This window comes from Quercus robur, chromosome 5, assembly GCF_932294415.1.
Source record: "Quercus robur chromosome 5, dhQueRobu3.1, whole genome shotgun sequence".
In the NCBI taxonomy this organism is placed as follows: domain Eukaryota; kingdom Viridiplantae; phylum Streptophyta; class Magnoliopsida; order Fagales; family Fagaceae; genus Quercus; species Quercus robur.
In genome coordinates, this window is record NC_065538.1 from 45,090,491 (window position 1) to 45,108,673 (window position 18,183).

Here is an 18,183-nt window from a genome sequence, read left to right on the forward strand (position 1 = left end):
AAATAAACTAAACAAAGAAATAATGAATTATAAAATGTATCTTTTTTTTAATTAAAAAAAAGGACAATTTAAAAAAACTGGGTCATCGGTCAACTCAGTTTACTCTGTGTCAGGTTACTTTCCTTTGGGTTATCAAATCGAGCCCAATTTTGCTTATTCTAATAAAAAATTACATCATGTATGTACAAATTGGAGAAGTGGGTTAGCCTTCACTGGGCTATTAACTTTTACAAGTTTTGGGCCTCTAGTCTAGAACAAAAATTATCAATAGTGAGGAGCATGGCAAAGGTAGCAAAACTACAGCAGCTCTGGCTAAAGAGAAAGAACCGACTGACTGGTCTATTTCTACATTCATTAGTAATCCTTTTGAATTAAGTTTGTTTTTTGTTAGCTGTGAGTAGTTGTGCTGGGTTAGAAGATCTATAAACTTAGTAGCTGTTCCTGCTGCCAAACTTTTTGTTGCTATTAAAGCTGATTTTTCTTGTAATAATCGTAATCTACCTCCTCAAGTTCTGGAAGCTTGCCTTTGATTCTTAATTAAATTATATTTTATATAATTAAATTATATTTTATATAATAAAATAAAATCTCTCCGAAATTTTTTTTTTTTTTTTTTAAGGAAGAAAAAATCTCCGACTTTGATATGTATTTATCAATCTTTCATGCACAGACTTTGTCCTATTTTGTATTTACGTTCAAAATTACACCAAGTCGGTTACTAATTAAACTCAGACTTCCCCCACAAACTATTACGGTTAGGAGCTGGCAAGGGAAGATGGCAAGCAGCCGCCTAGCCAAAAAAATAAAAAAGGTCCTAAGTTTTCTTTCTATCTTTTTAATCTTTTGTTGTTTTGGGTGTACAATGAATTTTGTTTGTTACTGTTAGGTTTCACAGAGCTTTGTTAATAAATAATAATATTCTACTAATTAATATTTGTCATTTTAAACTTTAAAATATATTGAGTCAGCCTGATTATGTATAAAATTAGAATTGATGCTGATTGTTAAACTATAAGAATGGAATATCTATATTAATTACTGAAAAACAGGTTATGTGGCCATAGTTGGTAGGGGTAGTTGATCAGAATCTAAGGCTAATTAAACAAGAAAGGTTTGGTTCCCAAACCCCAGCAACCTAGGAGAATAGAGAAGTGTAAAACTAGTCAACTCTCCTCACCGACTGGGTAATATTTGGTCATGACAATTCAATAGGTACGAGCCAAGTAGCCAATTAGATGACCTCGTACTATTACAATATGAAAGATATCGCAGCCTTATTCACCATATTTAGGAGCATCATCAGCAAGTTTTTGCTTAGCTCCTATCATCAGGTTCTGATAATATGGAATTCTTCTATAAACATTCTCTACCTCTTCTTCTTTTCATTCTTCAATTGTTATGCTTCAAATCTATAGGTCAAGCTTTGAACAGCAATGTCACAGCTTTGTTAGTTTTTGGTGACTCCACGGTCGATCCAGGAAACAATAACAATATAAGAACGATTTTTAAGGCAAATTTTCGACCTTACGGGAGAGAATTTGCAAACCATACACCCACAGGAAGGTTCAGTGATGGCCAGCTTACCACTGACTTTGTTGGTAAGTTTTCATAGTTTTCTTCTCCTTTGCTTCTGTTTTTGTTCCTTTTGCTTGCCTAATGCATTGCAGAAAAAAATGAGGCTGTAAACTAAGGGAGTTGGCCATGAACACTGATTATATTCGACTCCCTAAAATTAAAGCATGTTTACATCAGACGAGAGAGTATTCATAAAAGATTTTCTCCTGTTTTTTTATTTATAAATAGGTCAATGTGAAACCTAATTTTGAGGATTATCTAATAAACGTACCAAGCACAAGTAAAACTCTGTGGTCAGAAATAAGCTGACAAGCATATATATAGAATTCGTGAATAAACAAGTCCAAGGAATAAGCTCATGAGCAGAGAATTGTGTCATGCTTTGTTAATAAAATTTGTTATTTGGCTCGATATTTACGTGGAAATTATTATTGTTACATTTTTTATATTTTAGATCCAATTTATTCTGAGCTTTTTTGCGTCAACTTAAACTTTTTTTAAAATGAATATAGGCTTGTTTGTGAGATTGAGCTTGAACTTGTTTTGAGACAGTATTTAGGTTAATTTTGGCTTGATTTATAACACAACCCGAGATCAAATTACTTGAATTTTCAATACATTTGAGTTCAATTTATAATTGAGCTCGAAATAGGCCCAAGTCAAGCTTGAACACCTTATTAATCTTGCCTAACCGAATTCAAACCTTCAATACTCGACTAAGTCAATTAAAACTGTGCACTAATTTTTGAATACTTTGGTTATGTCTGGCACAGCTTCGTATTTAGGCATAAAAAAGTATATTCCACCGTATTTGGATCAAACTCTAAGCATTCAGGAGCTGGTGACAGGAGTTAGCTTTGCGTCAGGCGCCTCTGGATATGATCCACTTACGCCAACGCTAAGTGTAAGTGCTTCACTCTCTCTTCGCCACGGTAAAATAATCTAGGAAATAATACAATTAAAACTTTCTGTAAAACTTCATGTTTATATCATCCAATTATCTATTAATACATCAAATTTATTTAAATTAAATATTAGTTAGCTTCATGCAAAACAGAAGTTACCAAATTTTTAATTAGAAAAGGAATTATGGGTTTTAATTAGTTTTTTAAATGATAAAGTCTCTATATATAAAAATAAATAAATAATTTCCTGTCCTTAAATGAAAGACTTCAGACTTGGTTGGAATCTCATCTACAAAAAATAAATAAATAAAGTCATTGATATCCTGATATGTGATAAGAACAATCATTATAAGGAGGACACCATAAATTTTAAATTCTCTTGCAACTATATATACAAAAAGAGAATTTCTTCCTCTTTTTTTTTTTTTTTTCCCGACATTTTAGTGTCAGTTTGAGAATAGCTTATCTAACTTTTTGCTGAAATTTTTTTTATAAAAGTGTATTAGAATATATTTGTACTTTGAAATTTTTTTTAAGAAGTGAGAAAAAGCGGAAAAAATAAAGTTTTAAAAAACTATATGTAAAAGTTAAAATTTAAAACTAATGTCAAACTCACCTATGTGTGTACAATAGCTCAACCTCATATTACATGTTTTTGCTGCTGGATAGTGCCCTCCCAATTCTTTTCAGGATTTTATCCTATGATTAATATGACTAGATTGTACGGTTGTATTTAATATTTAGCATGAAATTACCGATTTTTAATGTTGAAAAATCAAATAGCATAAAAGATGATTAGATGATGTTAAATATTTATATATAATCAATGCTTTCAAGCGATTCAATTATTTAGTGAATAATCCACTAAGAGTCTTGTATTTTAATTGGTAATTCATGGTGTTTTCAACAAAAATATTTAGGGTTTAAATTCTTCCACTCCTAATTATCGAATTATCCAAAAAATAATATTGAATGTTAAATATATTAGCAATGTGATGTGTTATACCATATTGCATATGCTAGAGTGAAAGCAGAAGAGGAAGAATAGGAACACCGAGAACACGATGGTTATGTGGTTTTGCCTATGTCCATGGAGGAAATCCTTAAGGGTTACATCTTTATTATATGAGACTGTAATACAAATCCTATATTATAATGAACTTTAACATGAGTATATAAAGGCAACTAAACTCTAGACTACTAGTACAAGCAGGAGTGGACTTGAGCCTATTACATTGGGTTAATATGTCTAATATATCTCTAACACCCTCCCTTAAACTCAATGCGAAAGCTCGATGAAGGTTTGAGATTGGATAAGTATGAGCAGATCCCTTGGAGTTGCCATGGAGAATACCTTTGAAGAAACCATGATGAAGAATGTGCCAATTAAGCGATTTTGGAGCTTTAAATGGAGAAACGGACTCCAAAATCAAAATCTACATGAAAAATTAAGCAAAATAGGCCCTTTCAGAAATTTTGACTTTTAATCAATGGGCAATGTAAGAAGTCAAAGTCAACAATAATCATCAAAGTCAATGGATGAGGTCCAATCTGGGTCGGTCAGTCCGGTACCAAGCTGAGGCACATGGATCCACTGAGTTTGTAAACTGATGATGTGGCATGAGGTGGACTAAGGCTGATGTGGCTTTACTTGCGTGGCTACTAATGTGGCTTGGTGATGTCATCAGATGACGTTAGATAACATCAACAGATTCTTCGGTGCGTGCTTCAATTCTAGCACGTGGAGATGAGGCCAGATATCCAGGAGGTGCGTGAGAGTGTGTGGGAGGTCAAATGAGGGCCAAATTCTAAGGTTCTATAGATCGGCAGATGACAAGGCCTAAATGTTAGCATGTGTGACCAAAATCCGATCTTGGAGTCAAGAATTTGTGGCTGCGCATAGAGTAAGTGCTAGAATCTGTGGTAGCGCGTGAAGCTTCTAGTGGAGACAAAATTCCTAGGTTTTGGTTGTGGGAGGCCATGAAGCATGTCTATGTGGTTGGTTTCATCAGGAGAAGGCCTAATTTGCACATATCTGAAAGGGAGAGGCACATATTGCTTAGGCTTATGATCTGAGACACTCAAGGCAGCGACGATGATCCATGGGAGCTGTGTGATGACGTGGGGTATTAGATGATAGTAAGACCATGGTTTTAAAAACCAAACCTGTCAAACAACTGTAAAGGTAGTGGTTCCCGGTTTTATGGTCGGACCATGATTGGACTGATGGTCGAACCAATGACATCATAATTATTTAATTAATAATTTTAAATTATAAAATATATATAATAGAATATGTAATAAGTTTGAAACAAAGAATATTTAGTATATAGTATTAAAATAACAAATCCACAACTTATATATAGTATTAAAATTATTTAGTATGAAATTAACAATAAATAATAAATTAGTCATTATTTCAAAAAAAAATGTATTATTATTTATTATTAAATTTATATGGATTATTATTGTGCATTTATATATATATATATATATTATGCTTTAGTTACATATATTATATCTTATTATTATTTATTTATATGATTAAAATTGGCAATTGGCAATCGGCAAGTAACATTTTACTTAGTTCTTTTCCTCTGTATCAAAGTTCATGAAATACGCTAATAGCCCAAAGGTTGCCCAAAGCCCAAAAGCAAAAACACACCCTTAAAAGAATGACACTAATACCGATACATACACTACAAGACAACATTGAAAAAAAAAACCATTTAATACCCCACCTACCCCACTTTCCAACCAACCCGGCTTGTTTTCTCTCCTTGTTATTTTGCCAAATCCCTCTTAGAGTATTTCCAGCAGATTTATCAAATTTTTATACTGTTTGGAGAATGCACATTGACTTTTACATTTTAACTACTCACTTTTTCAAATACATTTTCTAATAGATTCTCTATCCCATTCTCTATCTCATTTAAATATTATTTTTTTATTCATTATTTATTCTTTTTTTAACAACTACACATTTTCCAACATTTTTTTTATTCAATACCTGATTATTATAATAGAAAAAAAAAACATTTGAAGAATGAACAGTTGCCCATCAGACTTGATGAGTTATTGTAGCCAAAAAAAATTCCGGGTATAGAGAGTCTATTGGAGACTATTTTTATGGTGTCATTCTCTATTATAGAGATTTTTATGCATTTAGCTACACCATTGGAGATACTCTTAGTCATCCTCACTTCTTTAATTAAAGTTTATTTCTCCCTTCTCTCTCAACTTAGATCTACTTCTTCTACTTTTCTTTAAGACTTGTCTAAGTTGTCTTGGTCAAAATGCTTGTGTGTGCTCATATAGTCAAATGGTGCCTCCATTGAAGAACCCCTCTCCTCAACTACTTTTTTTTCTTTTTCTTTTTTTTTTTTCTATACTTTTTCTTTTTCAGAGGTAAAGGATGGTCATAGTTGATTATTAATTTTTTTTTTTTTTTTCAGATCTTAGCTATCTAGTCAAAATTGCTGCATTTTGGTATTTTAAGCAAACCAGCCAATAACCCGTTCAACCATACTGGTTTTCAGTTTTTACTGTTGAACCAGCCAGTTTTCAGTTATTCTCGGTTTTTAGATAATTTTTAGGTTTTAATCATAACCAGATCGGATTAGTGGTCGGTTTTTGGTTGAACCTGCCAATCCGGTCTAGTTTTTAAAACCATGAGTATGACTAAAGAGTGTTAGCAATACACAAGTAAAATGTATATCACAATCATATAACATAAAGTATAAATAGTACAGTAGTACAAGTGTATAGTAAGGCCAAGGATGGGCTTGGGTAAACCTAGCAAATTGATTGGGTTGAATTAATCGGTTTACAATAAGTTAGATTGGGTTTGGGTTGGAAACAGGACTTTTTAAATAGGTTGCGAGTGAGTCAGGTTGACTAAGATATAGGTTAGGTTAATTAGGTTATAGGGTAACCTATATTTTTCTCATGCAGTATAATAATAATAATAATGTTGTACTTGGATTTCTTTCATTACAAATAAGAGAACAAATAAAAAAGACTCAAAAATAAAATTTAAATAATACATAAATCCTTAAGTTTACACAATCCACAATTTACGAAAAATATTATCACCATAAATAAACGAAGAAAAAAGACAACTAAATTTCATAGACCATATTTTCTTTTTTTTAGGTACAGTATATCATCACCATAAATTGTTTCATGGACTAATACTAAAAGTTGATTAAAAAGCAACTATGATTATAAAAATGTTTAAGAGATAGTGTGCTATAAAATCAAGGTGTGTCTATAACATCTAGTATTCAAATCTCCCCCTCTCCAATTGAAATTATCGAATTAAAAAAAAAAAAAAAAATCATGCACCATTAAAGAGAGTTCAAAAAACATATTGAATTTTTTTATTTTTTTTATCTTAGATCATGCAAAGTTGGTTACAGATTATAATTTGCATTATACCTTCAAATATAAAAGAAATTAATAAGCAAAAGGTTTGTTTTTGTTTTTATTTTTAAATAAGATCCCTTCTTTAAAAAATAGGTCAAGTAGGGTCGAGTATTGGTTGACCCGGCCTCACTCGGCATTTCAACAAGTTGGGTTCAGGTCTAGTTATTTCCCCTCAAATTCTATTAATTTAATGGATTTAAGTCCAATTCTTCTGGGTCTACGCTTGGGCCTTGAGTACACAATCAATATGACTTTACTAAGTACATAGCTATCAATTTTTTTTGAATCAGAACTCCTTCAACTCTAACAATGGAATATCTAGTATGGACAAAGTTTAGCTACAATTTCATTCAATATTTTTTTATTAGATGTGAGTTTGGAAAAATACAATATTAGATTACATTTTTTTCTTATATTCTTTATACTTGCAAAATTTCTAAAATATCAAAGATCAATAACTATGCCATCAATTAAATGTTTAAAATTCAAATTTTTGTAGTATAAAATTATACATTAAAAATAAGTTTATGGATCAAATAGTAAATAACATTTGATTGGCATGAAATTTAACATGTATATTAAGGACATAAAGAAAATGCAATTCAATGATTAGATTTTCAAAATATATAATCATATTAATTTTTTTAGTGCAAGTTGTAGTCATTGACCACAATTAACTAAAACTTTGTCAATCTAGTATTTACCTAATTTCTATAGAGCAAGACTTAAGTACAGTACTTAGGTGTTATTCCTTAAGTTCCCCTCTTAAAATTCTATCATGTGAATTTTTTCTCATAGAATAAAAGTGTATTTTTTAGTTAAGTAGCCACATAGCTAAATTTTAAGAGGGAAATCTAAGAAACAGCACCTAAGGTACTGTACCTAAGTTTTGTCAATTTTTATATGTAATGGCCGAATGTTGTCCAAATTTTTACCAACTTCTCAAGGAGTATTTTTTTTTTTTTTTTGCTACTTTAATTTCTATAAATGTTTGCCTGGACATTAAAATATTAAATCTAAATCATCCGTTCGGGTGGATTAATTTTGTCTCAGAATGTAATTCCAATGTCAAAGCAACTGGACTATTTTAGAGAGTATAAGAAAAATATTGAGCCAGCGATTGGAAACCAAGGAATCGAAAATCATATCAATAATGCAGTGTTCGTCATCAGTGCTGGTACAAACGACTTCGTTGTCAACTATTATACTGTACCAGTTAGACGACAGAGCTACAATGTCTCAAGTTACCAGCAATTCTTACTTCAACAGGTTAAAGAGTTCATTCAGGTTTGCATCTCCTGCCACTTTTATTAATTATTATCAAACAGATATAATGATAAATATCTTGGTCATTGCTTAGCATATAGATAATAACTAAGGATATATTACGAACTAAACATGATCACCTTTTATCTTGACAAGTATAATAAATTGAATATTAGGTGAAATTATATTATTTTGGTCATGATATTTTGTGGTTTTACTAAAAATAAATGTATAGTCTACTAGCATGTCCTGATAACCTTTTTTTTGATAAGCATGTCCTGATAACCTGGTTAGGGTACTAAGCTAGCCATATGAGGTTCATCTTGATTTCAACCTCACAAATTAGCCAATAATGAGAAATCCAATTCTTTAGATAGAAGAAAGAATTAGAATTTGTAGAGAACAATTTATTTAGCAAAAACTGAAAACTTTTTGTTGAAAATACTATAGATAAAGGTAAAAGTTAACTGAATAATACAATGAAACCTATGAATAGTACCAAAAAGTACAGTAGAATCCATAAATAGTAGTAAAAATAAGTTAGAATTGCAAATAAGCTGAAATTTTCAACTCGTCCTAAACGCACACTTAATTTTAGAAACTATTTAGTTACTATAACTTTTCAAATCCAACCATACAACTTTACCAATTCAATCATTTAATCTTACTTAACCATCATTCTTCCTTTTTTTTAACTCTTCTTCTCTCCATTATTTCTTCATTATTGGTACTCTTCTTCCAACTCTTTCCCTCCCTTTCTTAACTTTTTTTTTTATCCCAATTTTATTATTCATAAATTTGTTATTACTCCCCTTGCACATTTCTCTCTCATTTAGTCCATGTTTTTCCCTTGAAAAAAAAAAGGTGATTACTCTCTCTTATAGCTCTCTTCTTTTACAATTCTCTTCTTTAATGGATTTTTTTTTTTTATTTTTTATTTATTTTTTTTTTTTTTAATTCCTTCTCGCTGGTTTGCTTTGGGTTGATGAGTTTTTGTATTTTTGATAACCCCACTTTGGATTGATGTGTTTTAATGTTTTCTATTATGTTTTCTGTCACGGATCCCTTCTCTCCCTTTATAGCTTTTGACTAAATGAAAAGTATTAATTGTTAAAAGTTAATACACGTATTTGCTTTTTTTTTTTGAGGAAGAATACACGTATTTGCTAAGTGAGTATATTTCTTTTAAAAACAATTAATCATAATATATTATCTTCAATAAACAAAATAATTATATATTTGCACACATTACATTACGTGGGTTTGGGTTTGCAATTAGTTCATACAAAAGTCTATAACCTAATCTTAATTTGGACCCACTCTTTAATCTCTATAATCATGAGCTATTATAATCTCTTAGGCTAAGAGCTTATCCTGAACAGATTCAACAGAAGCAAATAAACTCAAAACACTCAGCTCCTAATGTCTCTCAAAGGATTGTCCCACTCATTCACACCTTCAAGTGCTGCCCATATGGGACCAACTACACCCACGCGCGTTCCCTTTCACCTCGTGCACTCAGTCATACACGTACCATTCCTTACCCATTAAAGTCAGACCCTTTCCCTCACCGGCATAATCTGAAATTGGGTAAAACTCGTTCACACATTTATGAGCAGAGCATGGGCGTGAGTGTATAATAGGGTGTGTAATAAATCCTACCCATCTGGAATTTGTGGTTGTATATGTACTTGGTCCTAGGTCTTTTCGCTTACAATGGACCACTTCCTTCTACTAAAAGGAATGTGTATCGTGTGACTTTACAATAATGTCTTCAATCATGAAGCTAAAATAATGTGACTTTATAAAGCTCCCATTGTCTTTATTACCCTCCTTAGTTGATTTCTTTAATTTGTTTATCACCCTCCTTATTTCCTACACCATTTTCATGATAGCGTATTTCTCCAAACATCTAAATAATTTTTTCTCTATGCCTAGCTCTAATACCAATTGATACAAGATATTTTGAGAGGAAAAAAAGAAAAAGAAATATTTAGAGAGATCAAATGGTAAATTGCTGAATTGAGATAATAGCATTCACTCCTTCAAGTACTACAAGCGGGGGCCAACACCAATCACACCCATAAACGTTCGGATGTTCCCTTACATCTCATGCTCTATACACGTTTCACCATTGGACCACAAGGTAAGAGGAGTAACTGGTTCTGTCTCTGCTGACAGAGTTAGGAGAGCAATGAAGGTAGTGATGATATGGGGTTGGAGTGATCGAATTGAGATATTAGCTTGCAATGTCCCCCCTCCTCCCCCAAACATGTACATAATAGCTAGTATAATACATTGCTGGCATTGTCTGAAATTTCAATCAAAAGATCCATATCTACTTATCCAGCTGAGTTGCCAAGTTAAACAAAATGATAAATGTTACTATGTTCATAAAACTTTCATAACAAATCTTAAATATTAGGTTGTTACTGACTGTTAGTTTGTTACTGATGGATAAAAAATTAATTTAAATGATATGTTCAAATTATAACCAGTAATAATTTAATACCTAAAATTCGTTGTGAAAATATTGTAGTTGTAACACTTTAAAAAAAAAAATTGTATAGAAAAAACACTTTTAGTCACATATCCCATCATTAAAAAAATAAAAAATAAAATCACCAAAATTAGTTTTGGATGAATAAAATCATCCAAATTAATTCTAAGACTTCTAAAAGCAACCCGAGGAATTCATTGAATTTTTTTAGGTAACAAATTTGTTAGAAAATTTCAAAAGAAAGCAAAACCCCATACATAGTATATCAAGGATCTGTCATGAAGTCAATTATTTACTTCCTTTGTTCTTTCTCCTCATAGTACTACTTACATAAGTTAAATTATATTGCGTTTGGGATTCATGAACACCTTTTAACTTTAAACTCTGGATCAGAGCAATTTATAATCATTTAAGGGCATACCCCAAAATGGAAAGAAAGAAGAAGCCACAACAAAGAATATCTAAGAAAAAGAAAGAAGAAGAAAAGGAATGTATGGACATGATTGCTTTGAAAAATATGATTTGTAAAGTTTAAAACAAATTCTCTCTTACTTGGTACCACAGAGACACCAAAATCATCTAGAACAAGAAAGTCCAATAAAGCCCTTTCTACAAATTAAGGGTGTCAATTAAATGACAGATTTTATTCGTTGAATTAAATGACAAATTTTAAGTCACAATCTGGAATATCCTATGTTATGCAAATCTGATGAGATATCTGTGTTTATGCTTTATAGGGTTTGTGGGATGAAGGGGCTCGAAAGATAGCGGTGTGTGGGCTACCTCCAATGGGCTGCTTGCCAATTGTTGACACCTTTTCTTCCAACAATACTTTCACCAATCGTAGTTGTATCGAACAGTATTCCTCTGTGGCAAGAGATTATAATCAAATGCTTCAAACTGAATTGGATGAGATGCAACAAAGTTCAGCAAATCATGGTGCCAAAATCTATTACGTTGACATATATGGACCGTTGTTTGACATGGTTCAATACCCTGAAAAATATGGTGAGTGGATAGTTTTTTGGGTAACCCTAAAATTGACTATAAAGTAGGTTCTAGTTAGTTCAATTGGTTAAATATCTTATTATAGAGTAAAAGGTATGAAATTCGAACTCTAATTACACCAAAAATATATCAACTGGTGTTTTGACATGATAATAAAGAGTAATTATCATAAAATGAACGTCATAAGTTGAAATTCTACCGTATCTAAAAAAATTGGCCATTGAGGATTATGCCTAAATCTAACTTGAATTCTTTTTTTAGAACTTTAGTACAATCACAACTCACTGATCAGCTGTGATTTTTGTTGTAGGGTATGAAGAGGTTAATGTCGGATGTTGTGGATCTGGATATGTAGAAACATCAATTTTGTGTAATCAAGCTTCAACTGTGTGCACCGATGCTTCTAAGTATGTATTTTGGGATGCAATACATCCTACTGAAATGGCATACAATGTTGTCTTTAAGGACATTCGTTCTACAATAGATCTCATCACCAGCGGGTAAGATTCAATGATCAATTAATCATTGCTTGCAAAGCAGAGATTGATTTAAACATATGATTATCACTTCCTAGTTCCTATATACTAAAGCTCAATATGAATATGTCCAGACAATAAAAAGGGTAAAATAAAAATATTCCAGTGGCCATCAATATCAGTGATCTTTGTTCAAAGAGCAAATTGTGAAAGATTTCTTCTACCTTGCTTTCCGTAATGGATTGGTTTGATTTAATCTTACTCGAGTTTTTAATTTAATTTTTGGGAAAGGAAGTGCCATTACCTTTAAGATTAGAGATTAAATTCTATAAGGATGGGGTGTAAAACCCATGTTTTACACCATCCAATAAGTGACTATCATATCAGCATTTTACTTAAAATTCAATATATCTTATTACACCTAATAACATCTCGATAGATTCCCAATTTGGTTCGATTTAGATATGAGTATTAGAATTGATTGAGTGTGATTATGTTTATTCTTAAATATGTGATAAGATGATATGACATGTTGGGATTGAAGAGGTAAAACATGAGTTTTACACCATATCCTTATAGAATTTAATCTCTTAAGATTAATGGGAAAAATGAAGAAATTTCACACAAACATAACCAATTATGTATATAATACAAGTAGTGTTAATAATTTATTCATACGAAAGTGATATTAGTCTAATCAATGTTAATTTGCCACCTTAACTATTTGCGAAACGGATATGAAAATTTTAAGTAGTGTTATACTAGACATTTACTATGGTACATAGGTCTTACAAATTTATATGTCATTTTTAAAATTATAAAACAATAAGGTAATGAAAATGTTAATTAAAACTACTATAAATTTTACTATAAAATATTTATAAATTAATATGTTAATGAATGTGATTAATGTACTTTAACAATTTAATAACTGAATGTTTGAAATAGTTTTTTTTTTTTTTTTGACATATCCATTTGTAAGTCTTATCACTTATTTAGTGAAATTTGTAGTATTTTGTTCATCAAAAAAAGAAATTCGTAGTATTTTTTATTTGAGATAAAACTTAGGTACATTATTTTAGATTTAGTATATTAGGTTCTCAATTGAATTCAAACACTTAGTTGCATTCACCTATAAAACACAATTAGTATTATCTTTTCTAAGAGCATCCTCATTAAAGGTGCTAAAAATGCTAAATACTATTTTTTAGCATTTTTAGCACCTCAAATGATAAAAATCCACTTCCATCAAATATGCGAAATCTTAAAAGATTTAGCATCAAGCTATAGTGAGCTTGTATCAATACAAGCTCATTGTAGCTGGATTGTTAAAAAAAAAAAAAAGGTTTTTTATTCCCCCAATAGAGCTATTTCTTTTCTATCTCTCTTTCCTATCTCATTTCTCTCTTCCCTCTTCTCTCCTATCTCTTCGGTGTTTCATGGTCTGTTGTGGTCTGGCGTTGACTCTTCTTCCAAAACCTGATCTCTGCTCGTCACTGATCACTCTCGTTGCTGATCACTGCTCATCACTGATTTCTGCCTATCGCCGATCCCTACACGTCGCTGATCAGTAAAAGCTCTTCGTCTGCAACGTCGCAAGCTTGTCGGTGGATGGACCAGTGGTGGATGGGTATGGTTTGGATATGTATGGTTTGTGGTTTTGGATGGGTATAGTTTTGTGGTGGACCGATGGTGGTGGATGGGTATGGTTTGTGATTTAGTGGGTATCGGTGGTGCTTGGCGATGGTTTTGATAGAGTTGAGATCAGGGTGGTGGGTTTTGGCTGGGGTTGAGAATAGTGGCTATTGGTATTGGGGTGAGGCTGGGCTGCGGTGGTAGGGTTTGGATTTGCAGGTTATTTGTGGCATTGATGGTGGTTTTGGTGGATGGGTGAAGACGTTGGATAGATTTTTTTTTTTTTTTTTTTTTTTTTTTGCTGTTGTTTGTGGTTGTGATGGATTTGGCTGGTAGCTAGTGGCGACGATGGTGGGTGGATGTGGTGATTGTGATATGGGTGGGTGGATATGGTGGCCAACAACATTGGGTTGAGAAAGAGAGACACAAAGGAGAGAGAGACACAGAAAAAGAGAGGAAGAATAAAAAATAATAAAAAATGATAAAGAAAGAATATTTAAATGAAGTGTTAAAAATATAAAGTTTTGGTGTAAAAGATGTTGTAATAAAGTGATGTGTTACATATTATAAAATTGATTTTTGAGATGGTAAATGTTAAATTTTTTAGAATATTTGATGGGAATGCTCTAAGAACACCTAATTATATTAGGTTAAATTGGTTAATGCAACTAAGTATTTGAATTTAATTGAAAATTTTAATGTATTTTGCCTAAAATATTTTGCTTAATTTTTTCATCTATTTATTTATTATGTTGTTAATGTTGCACTCATCATAATAATTATCAAATCATTTTATAAACATTTTGTAATAAAATTAATAATAGTTTTAGAATTTTCTAACTCTTTGAAGAAAAAATTGCTAAAATACTATCAATTTTATTATAAAAATCTTACAAAACTATCTTAACAAAAGGTGTGATTGATGTGGCTTTAATGATACAGTAAAGAAATACACTAATTCATCCAGAAAAAAGTAAATAAATACACCTTAATTACTTTTTATAAATTGTGACGCATAAAAAATCTCTAAAACTAATTTAATAAGATTTATAATAACCCTATTTTTTTAAAAACGAAAGTAACTTATTGATTATTAAAGCCAACAGTCAAGGAATAAAACAAGGTCCCGTCTCTCCCATATATGGACTTATCATTTCATTAATCTCTGCAGCATACTTTCCCCATGGCCGCCTCCTCACACCCCGGTAGTGACGTGTAGCCACCTTCTCTACTCTTACATTAGTCTCCGGTAAGCACGAGTCTGTTGCAGAATTGCTTTCTAGCTTGTCATTACACGACTGTTGCATATTGTTTGCAGGGCTAATACCATCAAGAAGCTCTTCCCAGGCCTCGGCTCCCATTGATATCCACCTTCCTAGACTTGGTAAACGTTGTAGAACTTTCATCGACCTGTCTTTCCCATCAAGACTAGGCAGTTCATCCCAGGAATTGGAAATTTCTGATGTATCTTTTGTTCCTTCACCTGCTCCATCCCCACCAATAAAGCTTGCCCACACGTTCCCTAACATTGCTCCAGATGCCGCATAATCTTCACCATTTTCAGCCATATTGCCAATTACAAACTCTTTTATCTCCAAAAGTCACATAAAAATATAGAAGAGGGGAGAGGGAAGATTTGGAGTTGAGAAATATGAAGCATTAGAACTAGACGCGTAATTTGAACAGCTCAGACTCAGCAATGCTTTATCCTACTTTTAACAATGGGAATCCAGTTGGAAACTTGTGGTTTCATCCACTGACTGCTAAAATCAAGGAGGATATTAGGATTAAAACACCATGAAAATAGCTCAGGCTGTATATTATATGGCTCCCATGTTGACTTGTGTGGTTGGTCTAATCATTTGTATAGATACTATGTACTTCGTATGTCATATTGGAAAACCTTCCTACAATTCATGATTAATTACATAAGAAAAAGAGAAGCAGAAGAATTGAAAGCTGGCTAGAGTATAATTTACATTTTTATAATTGCCTTTGCGTGGTGCACATATATTTTGGCATGTTTGTATTATACCTCATTAGTCATACCTTCGTCACATGTCTGCCTGTATACACCTTCAGATACATATTATAATATTGTTCTTCTTATCACTAATAAATAGAACAAGCAACTGTGGCCAATGGCTTTATGGCCTAATGGCATATACAATCCATGTGTGTTATTACTATCCTCTGCATTTAAAATGAATTTACATTTTATAATTCAAATTAAATATTACAAATTTAATTCAAATTAAATATTACAAATTTAACAGTATATCTAGTGCCATATCATTTGGGTCATTGTGATTGAACTCAGAGATAAAATATTAAGCTTGAAATGGATTGTAAATTGACTTTGTACATATTATAATTTTGTATTCTTAGAATAATGGAAGTAAGGTTGCGTTTGTTTCGACTGAAAATGAATTCGGAAAAACAATTTACACCCTGCGAAATAGTTGTGCATGGAAAATTTGGTCAAACAAAAAATCATTTCCATTGATTGTAAAATACCCACCCCACACCCGTAAATCATTTTACACTTTCATTTTACCTTCAAATCATTTCCATTGTCCTCAGAAAATTTCTCTCCTTACTCACTCTTATCACTCACGCCAAGCCCAAGCCAAAGGATGGAGAGAGCTATTGCCGGTGAAGCCCAGTTCCAGTCCCCGACCCACGGCCCCGCCGGTCTGATCGCACCGCTTAAACCCATCACCGATCTAATCGCATCGCCTCAGCTTCTCCGTCGTGCTCAAACCCATCTTCAATGAACCCAGCTAAACCCACCCTGATTTCACCACATCCCAGTCCTCGACCCATAGCCTCACCGTCGTGCTTGCAAGCCCCTCTACCGATGAAGGCAGATTCTCGTCTACTTCACCTTCATCCTATCTCTCACTCATCAGACCCATCCTTCTTCCACCCACGCCGCCACTGCATTCATTTTTTTTTTTTTTTTGTTGGTAAAATAACATTTTTGCTTGGGTTTTGGAGGATTGGTGGTTGGGGTGATTCATGGGTTTCAGTGGTGGTGGGGGTGAGTTTAAGCGTTGATGGTGGTCGATTGGGGGTGGTGGATCGTTGGCTATGGTGGTTTGTGGGTTTCAATGGTGGTGGATTATGGGTTTTGATATTGATTTTGAGATTAATGGGTTTTGATTTTGATTATGATTTTTCAGATTAATTGGTTATGTGGTGGATGGTGGTGGTTGAGTTTGGGAGTTGAGAAAATGACTAAGAACGTTACCAAACATTGGAAATTGTTTTCTGGATTGTTTTGCATTGCAGAACCAAACATCTGGATTTCATTTTCCTTACGGGAAAACAATTTTCCTTGAAATCATTTTACACTCAAAATTGACTTTCCATTGAACCAAACGTAGCCTAAAACAGTATTAACTTCAAGGGGTAGATTGTAAGAATTCAGATATTTAAGAGATTAGCAGAAATATAGCAGAAAATAAGTGTTTATGTGTAAATTGTAAACCGCGTTGACTAGTTGTTGAAGTTACTGATTTTACAAGGATAATGCTTGTGTGAAAAAGTGTGGTAATGTTACTCTAGTAACGTTGTTTGTATTTTTTAGAAATACGTGTGGGTGAAAAAGTATGTGAAAATACGTGTAATATTGTTTAAAACTGAAAACATGTGTTTAAACACATGTACCAAACGTGCCCTAAGAGCTTCATTGTTTCTTTGAAAATACATTTAAGAAGAAGAAGGGCATTTTTTTAAATACTTGTTCAAATATAGATCCTAATTTTAAAAACCACCCTTTTCAGACACTCCTTTCCTCTAAACTGAAACTACTTACTATTCAAGAAATGTTCACATTTCTCCAAGTTTCAACATTTTCTTTTACTTTTTCCTCCTTTTTGAGTAGCCTTCTTTTTTCTTTTCTTTTTTATGCTGAAAGAATATTTTGAATAACCAAGTGGAGGCAAGGGGGTTTTCTAGTAGATGTTTGAAGCTCGCCATAGTAAAAAGGTGCAAAGGGAAAGCTAGTTCCATTTTAGACCACTCCATATTGCCACCTTTTATGCATGGTAAACAGAAATTAAAAAATAAAAATAAAATAAAATTATGCCCATATAATTAAACCGACCCAAATAATTAGGTACCGTAAACCAATATGCTTGGTAACCATATTATTAGGTTGGCCATTTCTTGAGGCCCAAGAATGTTTTGGATGACGAAATCTGAATAGCTGGGAATACAATTTAATTAGAAGCCGCACGCGTCACCATAAAATATTAACAAGAGAAAAAATTTAAAACGACACAAAAGAAGAACTTTATATGCTTAACATCAAAGCAAGAGATAATACATAGATGCGGTGATATATCAAAGAGAAGAAACCCTTTTTTTTTTTCCTTAGGGTAAG

At 32.3% G+C, this 18,183-nt stretch overlaps 1 protein-coding gene across 5 annotated transcripts in view; it reads left to right on the top strand.

Moving 5' to 3' along the window:
* Positions 1–1,202: 1,202 nt before the first annotated feature.
* The window catches only part of LOC126726074 (GDSL esterase/lipase At5g45960-like), a 46,800-nt gene continuing 29,819 nt past the window's right edge, over positions 1,203–18,183 (top strand). The window contains exons 1-7 of one of the 5 annotated variants that reach the window (XM_050431198.1): positions 1,203–1,598; positions 2,349–2,479; positions 7,962–8,195; positions 11,412–11,682; positions 11,993–12,182; positions 14,965–15,042; positions 15,112–15,706. In XM_050431198.1, the coding sequence (XP_050287155.1) occupies positions 1,343–1,598; positions 2,349–2,479; positions 7,962–8,195; positions 11,412–11,682; positions 11,993–12,182; positions 14,965–15,042; positions 15,112–15,157 (1,206 nt within the window). In that variant the 5' untranslated portion in view covers positions 1,203–1,342 and the 3' untranslated portion in view covers positions 15,158–15,706. Of the gene's footprint in view, positions 1,599–2,348; positions 2,480–7,961; positions 8,196–11,411; positions 11,683–11,992; positions 12,183–13,729; positions 13,804–14,964; positions 15,043–15,111; positions 15,707–18,183 lie in introns of those variants that run through there. The other 4 variants (XM_050431199.1, XM_050431200.1, XM_050431196.1 and 1 more) reach the window with 4 other exon arrangements.